At 42.6% G+C, this 9,478-nt stretch overlaps 1 protein-coding gene across 6 annotated transcripts; it reads right to left on the reverse strand.

Moving 5' to 3' along the window:
• Positions 1–2,476: 2,476 nt before the first annotated feature.
• ndc80 (NDC80 kinetochore complex component) lies at positions 2,477–9,079 on the reverse strand. 6 transcript variants are annotated; one of them, XM_072712438.1, is made up of 17 exons: positions 9,028–9,079; positions 8,406–8,505; positions 7,923–8,006; positions 7,493–7,619; positions 7,216–7,388; positions 7,011–7,113; positions 6,813–6,902; positions 6,637–6,730; positions 6,287–6,387; positions 6,017–6,161; positions 5,729–5,934; positions 4,928–5,083; positions 4,733–4,822; positions 4,561–4,653; positions 3,792–3,922; positions 3,538–3,640; positions 2,477–3,389 (listed from the first exon to the last, which is right to left on the reverse strand). In XM_072712438.1, the coding sequence occupies exons 1-17, from the start codon at positions 9,062–9,064 to the stop codon at positions 3,261–3,263; spliced, it is 1,962 nt and encodes a 653-aa protein (XP_072568539.1). In that variant the 5' UTR covers positions 9,065–9,079; the 3' UTR covers positions 2,477–3,260. The 6 variants fall into 6 exon arrangements, with proteins under 6 accessions (XP_072568539.1, XP_072568540.1, XP_072568541.1 ...); XM_072712439.1 differs by having other exon boundaries at positions 8,406–8,502; positions 8,938–9,050; XM_072712440.1 differs by having other exon boundaries at positions 8,945–9,039.
• Between the last annotated feature and the right edge of the window lie 399 nt (positions 9,080–9,478).

The raw sequence follows: 9,478 nt of genomic DNA on the forward strand, positions 1-9,478 counted from the left end.
TGGCCACCCCTGTTCTAGGTAATAGAGTGATTCAGGTCATATGCAATGCTAGTCAAAATTTGATTAGGCCTACTTGAAATCATGTTTCAATTATCTATTCTATAATTATAATTATAACATATAATTATGTTTATATATATACATATATATAATAAAAGTATAATATATATCTGTGTTCTTAAAAAAGAAGGCAGTCATAAGTGAATTGTATTCACAATAAAAAAGGAAACCCTGCAAATGTCAGTGAAATAGCACCCAAAGTAGGATATCAGCCCAAGCATTTCCTATGTGTCCATCTTAGATATTCTCAGAATCAAAAATATTTTTACAGTAACTTTATTATTTTTGGAAATGATTATTGTTAACATTTAATGGCTGGTGTATTGGTACCATAGTTTTCAGAAAGCAGTGCTGCCAACTCTCATGGATCTGGCGTGACGCTCACGCTTTCAGACTCATGTTCACGCAAGAAATCTTACAGCACATCTATTTTATTCCATTATAAACCTAAAACTAGCTAAAGCAAAAGCGTTGGGGTAGTTTGCAAACCCTGAAGACAAGGTGCACGTGTATGCAGACTTCTTTTGAATTGAAAATTTGCTCGTTAGCTGACCAAAGTTGGCAACCCTGCAGATTGTCTATGGTTCCTGAATGTGTGGGCAGCAAATAAAAATATGTCCCGTTCAGCAAAGAAAAAAAAAACACAGATGGTCTAATTATAGAAATACAGCTCCATCTTCAAGAGGAACCACAAGTACTTTGCAAGTGTCTGTAGCTGATGCCGCTAAGACTGTTATCATCTGAAGAAACTCTCACTCATGAGGAATGAACAAGGTCAGGCAGATCAAAGAAGAAACAGTCTGGGAAACTGGTGATTAACTGCATCTGACAATCAAGTTCAGCTAAATGCTACTAGAAGTACAGATTTAGCATCAATTGTTGACAGGAGGTATGAAGCAGGTATAACTGGAAGAATTGGTACAAAGAGTACAGAGGAGGGAGTGACTCACTTGGGTTGAAAAGCAAAGAAATTGGATGCCTGAGGAATGGAGACTTGTCTTATGGGTAAGCAAACCAAATTATTAAATATTTCAGCCCAACAGCTATATATTTGTGAGACGCAGAAAGAGTGTGAGATCCATCTGTGTGGTTCTAACCATAAAGCATGGAGGAGACCGTGTCCTTGGCTGTAGTCACTTTGCTGGTGACAGAGCTGGTTGTCTAAATCAAAACCAATATTTTTTTCAGTTTTGAGTATTTACTGAAAATACACTATATGAACAAAAGTATTGGGACACACCTCTTAATCAGTGAATTCAGGTGTTTCGTTTCATTCAGACCCATTGCCACAGGTGAAAATCAAGCACCTAGCCATGCAGTCAGGGTTACAAATATTTGCGAAAGAATGGGTCATTCTGAAGAGTTCAGTGAATTCAAGCGTGATACTGTCATAGGATGTCACCTTTGCAATAAGTCAATTCGTGAAACTTCTTCCCAGCTAGATATTCCACGGTCAGCTGTAAGTGGTATTATTGCAAAGTGGAAACATTTAGGAACAACAGAAACTCAGCCACAGAGTGTCAGACCACGTAATGTAAGAGAGCGGGGTTGTCAAGTGCTGAGGCGCTAGGTGCATATAAGTCACCAGCACTTTGACGACTTAACTGAAGAGTTCCAAACTTCCTCTTAACCCCAACACAAAAACTGTGTGCTTCATGGAATGGGCTTCCATGGCCGGAAACATGTTCTGTGGAGTGACAAGTCACACTTTACATTCTGGCAGGAGGAGTCTGAGTTTGGCAGATGCCAGGAGAAGGTTACCTACCTGACTGCATTGTGCCAACTGTAAAGTTTGGTGAAGGAGGGATAATGGTATGGGGCTGTTTTTCAGGAGTTGGGCTTGACTCCTTAGTTCCTGTGAAGGGAACTCTTAATGCTTGAGGAAACCAATACATTTTGCACAATTCTGCTTCCAATTTAGTAGGAACAGTTTGAGGAAGGCCCTATTCTGTCCCAGCATGACTGTGTTCCAGTGCACAAAGCAAGGTCCATAAAGACATGGTTGGAGTTTTTGGTGTGGAAAAACTTGACTGGCCCACAAAGCCCTGACCTCAACCCCATCGAACACCTTTGGGATGAACTAGAATGGAGATTGCGAACCAGGCCTTCATGTCCAACATCAATGCCTGATCTCACAATCTCATTAGGATGAATAGGCAAAATTCCTACAGACATACTCAAATCTTGTGGACAGCCTTTCCAGAAAAGTGGCAGCTGCTATAACTGCAAATGGGGGACCAACTCCACATTGAGGTCTATGGATTTCGAATGGGATGTCAGATGTTCCTGTACGTATAATGGCCAGCTGTCCCAATACTTCTGTTTATATAGTGTATGATGTAAACATAACTCAGTAATGAAAAGAATCTGCTTCTCGGAATGCATTTTAATGTGGATGAATTAATATACATTCATCCACTTTCTCTTGCCTTTTATTCAGGTAGATTTATAGGGATTCAAGGCTTATACTGAACTATTTAAGGAAAGCACAAAGGAACATAGAAATAATAAACCATTTTGCATAAAAAGGCAGCAGAATTTCTATAAATACTTAACTCATTTAGACAATGGTATGGTTATGTCAGTGTTACCCAATTCATACAACCATTTTCCATTTCCCAACAGATATGTCCCAGGGAACAAATGCAACAGAAGGTCCTCACCCCCCACACCCCCAATGCCAAATATGATCAGGGACATCTACATAGTCTCATTGGAGAGGAAATTTACATTTGTTATTTTCCCCCGTTAGTGTATTTATTTACATTTTATATATTCTACCATATGTGGATTGTATATTTATCTACCACTGAAAAAGCAATGGATGTTTGCGTTTTATTCTTAACCTTGACTTGAGGTACGATGACTACAATGCTAAAACATGACAGCACAGTGTATAAAATATTTTACACATCCTCTCTATTGTGGATTGACAGGCAGTCAGAAGCATCAGCTCTATCAGTACATAAGACAGTTATGGATAAAGATCTCTCAGCAATCATAAGAGTAGCACATGTACAGCAAAGTGCCTTAAGGACACCGTTGGGGTTCTCTGTACCTACGTCAAATATAGATACACAATTGTAGCACATTTTATTTTACCGAACAGCAAAATTTTGGGAGAAAAAAAATGGTAGAAAAAGATAACCCACTAGTAAACTACCACCCATCCTCACCCACAAATGGTTAAAGGAATGACATCACAAATCCTCGGCCTTGGCGATATAGCTCTCCACCATGTCTCTCAGCTCTTTGAGCTCCGCCTCCTCCTCCTGAAGGCTCTTCTTATATACTCTGTCCATCCTTTTATTCTGGTCATCCAAGAATTTCTGAAAGGAGAGAAAAGCATGCGAGTACAACAACAGGTTTAGCGTGCATCTCAGAATAAACACTCATGAAGAAACGTTCACAATGGAATCGTACAGGAACCCAATAGATCCATGCGGTTTCAGCACAACGCTGAATTTAGTGACTCACCTCCACACGTGACAGGTGGTCTGTGGCCGTGGTGAACACGCTGTAGAGATTGTTCACCACAGTACGGCGCTGCTCATTGGTTTCTTGCACCACCAGGTGATACCTGGGAAGAGGAGGGAGCACGAATCACAAATAACGAGCTTAAACCCATATGGCATCACCACTCATTCACAAGCAATCACTTAAAGGCCAGCTGCCTGACATCTCTGATGTGCTATGATTATGTGCACCACTGGGGAATGGGTTAGACTCACTGTTGCTGGGCTGCTTTAAGCTGCTCCAGAGCCTGGTCATAGCCATCGTTCAGCTTTCTCTCCAGCACCTTCTTGTGGTTGTCCATTGATTCCACCTCCGAGGCCCATTTCTCCTCCTCACGGGCCGTTTCCTATAAAGGATAAAAGGAGGAGCTCGAAATAGACTTTCTACACACTTTAAAATTCCTTACTTTTCCAGACCATATGGGGTCGGTACTAGCAGTTTGACAAGTCAGTGCCCTCCCACAGGATGCTGCCCTGGGCAATTGCCCACCTTGCCCTTGCCAGGATCTGCCCCTGGCTGCAACTAGATGGCACTGTACTGTAGCACTCTTAACCAAGCAGGTGAAAAACTTGCATTTCCACATTGTGAGCATTGTAAATCGCAAGGTAGCCTATGTCAGTATTTCTTACTGGCCCACAGACACACCCCCACTGTGTCATTTGGGATGCTGCTCTTCAATGTACGATTTATGCACATTCTGGCGTTGACAATTAGCACACATGGCCAATTTCATCAGAAAAAGCAATAAGAACATCCAGACAGTTTTAGTAGAAAACATACTGCAAATTGATCCAGTGGTCTGGAAAAACCACCATCTCCATACTCTTCCATACTTATCCTGACTTGAGTAATACCAACATGAAATTCCATACTTTTCCAAAACTTTCCATACTGTGTAGGACCCCTGAGCACAAACACACCTCCAGGCAGAGGTGACCTGCGAGAGTCTGAAGTCTTGCACTACAAGACAGACTGGGGACTTGCCTGCATTTCCATTTCGAGCTGCTCATCCAGTTTGCGAATTTGTTCCTTCAGGTCTTTAATTTCATTGGTTTTGTCTTCCACATTGGACCTAATCTTCAAGAAAAAGAGGATGAACTTTTATTTAAGATCTGCTTTAACGTCCAACTGTAATGAAACACAAATATCTTCATACCTGTTCCACTGCTTCCTGGAGGCTTAATTTTTTATTTTTGAGCAATCCAGTCTCCTCCTCAACCTCAGAAATCATTTTCTTAAGAGGATTCTGCATAAGTGGGAGGGAAAAAAAACCATTAAAACAATGTCTAGTAGATCTCAATATTGATTTAATATCCACACAAAAAGGCAATGTTACAGTTTGCTGCCGTACTTGAATTTGCACTTTGTATTGGGCCACAGCTGAAAGGCCGCAGTCAGCTGCAGTGACTTTGATCTCAAAATCTCTCCCGCAGGCATTCTCTGCAGATGCAGGAATCAGCTTCAGCTTGCGAGCGAAGCTGTGGTACTCTACCAGTTCAGCTTCAGCCTACAGGAGGGCAAAGAAGAAATAACACACATTTATCCAGTACATGCTCTTCCCAAACAAACCTGGTTGAATACTTGCATAAATTCCATGTGGCAATACATACACAGCCAATTATCATTAAAATTTAGCATTGCCCATGCATCCTCGAATCCTTTTGTTCAGTCAAGGATCACGGGGGGTTGGGGAGGGTCTAGAGCAGGGTTCTTCAAATTTGAACCTCGATTCCAGATCTAGGCCTTGTTTTCATTTCTCCCAGGTAGTTAGTTTAATAATTACTGATTCTGATTGGTCAGAGGCTTCACACCTGGCTCACAGGTAAAGGAAGGCTGGAAAACCAGCAGTGCTCGGACCTTGAGGACGGTGATTTGAATAATAGCGGTCTAGAGTCTATTCCAGACACCATAGAATGCAAGATAGAACACTCTACATGGAATAACAGCCCATTGTGAGGTACATGAAACCAAAACAAGCAAAGGAGACCCACTCAGAACATGCAAACTCCACACAGACATACACAAAAGGGGAGCGATTCAAACTGCCTAAACCTCAAACTAATAAAGCAGAGGGCAGTGTGTGTAAATGGATTAGTCCTGTAATGCCAGTACAATCTAACGCAGAGAGGGATCGTCCAGTTGCAGGCCCTACCTCTTCCTTGACCTTTGCGAAGGCGATCTCCTCATTCCACATGTGCTGCTCAGCCTCCTCCAAGTTTGCGCTCAGGCTGGTAATGGTCTGCTGGAGCTCGTTTCTCTCTCTGTTGATCCTTTCGACGTCAGCCGGGGAAAACTTCTGGTTCACCAATATGTGCTGCAGCCTGGCCTGCTCCTGTTTCAAGCTTTCCACCTGCAGCTCTGGAGAGCGAGAGGTCATCAGCATTCCCAGGATGTCCAAGTGAGGAGCTCAGATGAGAAGGGTAGGACGAGACCCGCTAACCTGTAGCTTCTAGCTCCTCAGATATCCCAGCCGCTTTGTTCCCGAGGGCCACTTTGAAGGACTCCATCTCGCTGTTATAGTTTTGAAGCTTCTGCAGGTCCGTCTGCAGTCTCAGTTTCTCCGTTCGCTTAACCATCAGTCGGTCCTGTTACAGGCGTTTAATGCACATTAGCACCTCACTGATGTCATATGGAATAATGGAGGAGAAAAGGTGTGTCACAGGTCCATGCATGGGGTCGAACCACGATCCACACGTGCAAGCATACGAACCGTCTGACTTTCTTTCTCCAGTCTCTCTACCTCTTCACTAATGATTCTGTACTTTTCAGCCAATGTCTCCAGTTGGGCCTCGTCAACTTTGTAAAGTTTCTCTTAAAAAATAAAACCAGTGAATTGAAATCGTAATACCATGATGCATATTCTGCTTGAAAACATTCATCAGGTTCAGCTGTACCATTAAGCTAAGGCCATATAAATCAGCATACAAGACAGGCAGCCCAGGTTAGAATTAATTTGTTCAATGCTTATCCTTGCTGCACACATTTCAAGTAATAGATGAGACAATTAGCTCACATAAAAAAAAATGCTACCATTCACTAGCGTCATGCAGAGTCACTCACTCAGCTTGGCGATGTATGCCTGGTCGGCTTCCTCAAATGTGTCTGCTCCATGCATGAAATAGTGGTAGGTCTCTGCTGAGTACTCGAGAAACAGCTGGAGGAAAAAGTACAGCTGTGTCAGAGGGTGACTTGAGACCAGGGATGGCAAACGCAAATACCTCATGGAGTCTCAGTACCTTATTAAACTCAGCTCCATTCTCTATATCTGAGCAGTCCTCTGAGAAATTAGAGAAAAGAAGGTCTTGTTCCCGCATACGGAAGTACATCTGCAAATAAAGGACTCCGGATGAGGGCAGTGATCGGATATAGAATGCTTTGACTTGGTTTTGACAATGGTCATGCTTTTAGGAAGCACTTGCCCAGCTGCTCCTCACCTTTACCATATCGATGAGCCAGACTAATGCCCCAAGGAACTGTGGCCACGTGTGAGGAGCCCCGACAGAGTACATGGAGCTCTTAGACAGGGGAAAAGGATACCTGTGGCAAGACAACCAGACAGGTAAGCACAACCTAGGAGATACAGTGAGCTCAATCCAACAAGCATGCAATTGTAATGTACACCCATGTGAACTATTTTACCCCCAATCTCTGAAAATTCTAGGAACCTCCTCCTCGATTTTGGACGTTGGCATCTGAAAAGTGGGATCAATTAGGCTACAGATGAACTCAAAGATCTTCAAGAACTCTTTGGTGGAGGGGGACTGGAGGGACTTGACTGTTATTGTTCCGGGGAATCCCCTCTCGGACAGGAACTTAGGAAGAGAAAAACAGAGGGGATAGGAAGAGTCCTGTGAGTAGATTGCAAAGTTATTTCCGTTAGTTCTGTTAATTCTTTAGACTGCAGTGAAGCCTTTACCTCACAGAGATCTTTGATACACTGCTGGATGAAAGACTTGTCATGGAGAGGTCGAGGATCCTTCATCTTTTCCACACCCCCAAAAGCTCCAAAAGTGCTGTTACGGGACATGCCTGCCCCACTAGCTCTAAAAAGCAGAGGGCTCACAATGAAGTACCAAGGCTCAGACTGCGAGATCCACATATGGAATCACATGCAAAGCAACCTGAAATGAGGTTTTGCGTACCAAGTCTTCAAAAAGCAGGTTCCTCTATGGACACCAAATGGAATGTTCTAAAAACTACCAGGCTTAGCTTTTTGATGCAATGTTGCACCCAATTAAGTTACATCTCCAGTCAGTGCATCTAAATATGTTGGGATTATAGAGTAACACCAGGACACCAGCACCTTGAATCAGAAAAACTTCTCTTAGAAATTTGTCAAGTCTTACCTTTTCCCGAAAAAACTGGTTCTCCTGTCAGACGTCCCAGACTGTGGTTTCGGGATGTTCAGCTTTCCGAAAGCAGAGTCTTTGCTGCGTCAAAAACATCAGCGGGCTCAAGACCCGAACACACACACACACAAGTTGGTCTTCCTATCTAAATGGGGTCCGTCCATTCATTTCTATGGGAAAAACCCTAACCAATCACAACACCATTAACCTCTACCTAGCCCTAACCTTAACCATAAGTAACCAGGCAAAATACAAGACTTTTGGCACTTTCACTTTTGTGAATCCATTCAAAGATTTTCGTAAAAATTAGATTATCCAAATGGGGACCTGAAGAAGTGTCCCCAAAAGTAAGGAAGTTTCAGGTTTTACAGCACTTTGGGGACATTTTGGTCCCCAAATGTGGTCTATGCAAACCCACACAGAAACATACAGACAGACAGACACACGGCAAATGGGATATGGGCAGGCGCCAGTAGTTACCTTTGCGGCGTGGCGTTGATCATGCTCATCCTGCCGTCAGCCACCCTGAGAGGCAACCCCGACTGCCGGCTACTGGATGCCCGATTCATCTTTCGTCCTGCTAATGAAAGAAGGGCTCAAGGAACACCAGCAGCATTTCATCTATACTATTTTTAATTTCAGAGGCGCTTAAGCTGCCCTACAGTTGACTCAGATAAGGTAAATCTTTAATCAAGCAATTAGTTATAAAGTATGGTACAGACAAAGAACCGAACGGCAGCGCAGAATAACAACACAATACCGGAGTTAGATTAAATAATACAAACTGAGCAAAACACAAACACACATATACCCGCAATAACAGACTACTTGGGAAATGAATAATGAAAAAGAGAAAAAACAAAGCGAAGATATTAGTACGCGGCGCGCGCTAAGAAGCATCTATTTATTATTCATTAACACCTACACAAGCGAACTGAGTGTTCTCTATATGCTACAAACTTTATTAAATTAATATATAAAACAGAAAGAACAAAATTTGTCGTTACATTACCGCTTACAATAACTCGGCAACTTTATCCTATTTCTCAATTTAAATATTCCGCCAACCAGTGAGCAACGGATAGTACGTTGGTGACGTTACCAAAGCTTCTACTTCGGTTGTTTGTACGGGCTGTCATTATCGGCGCGGTGGTGCGATAAATCCACTGTAGCGCCACCTACAGGAACGGAGTACTAATAGGCTTTAGCTTCGTCATCGTCGACATCGTTTTCTTCGAAGTTGGTAGGAAACTTTATGTAACTTGATGTTTATTGTGCGCAGTCAATCATATACATCATACATACTGTATATGATATAGCAGATTACAGTGCAGAATATCCAGTGCTTGATGTGGGCCTGTACTCTGCAGTACGTACTACCAGCACCTCTTATTATCTGCCAGAACTGAATAAGAAGGGAAATACCAGAACCTATTTTTCCCCACTCTTCAAACACTTTGATAGGGTGACCAAATAATCAATGTCAGAGAGGACACTTTGAGCTACTTCAGGTTTTACAAACTATTGTAACCCTCCTCCACCAAATTTTACAG

This window comes from Paramormyrops kingsleyae, chromosome 5 (genome assembly GCF_048594095.1).
Source record: "Paramormyrops kingsleyae isolate MSU_618 chromosome 5, PKINGS_0.4, whole genome shotgun sequence".
Lineage (NCBI taxonomy): Eukaryota > Metazoa > Chordata > Actinopteri > Osteoglossiformes > Mormyridae > Paramormyrops > Paramormyrops kingsleyae.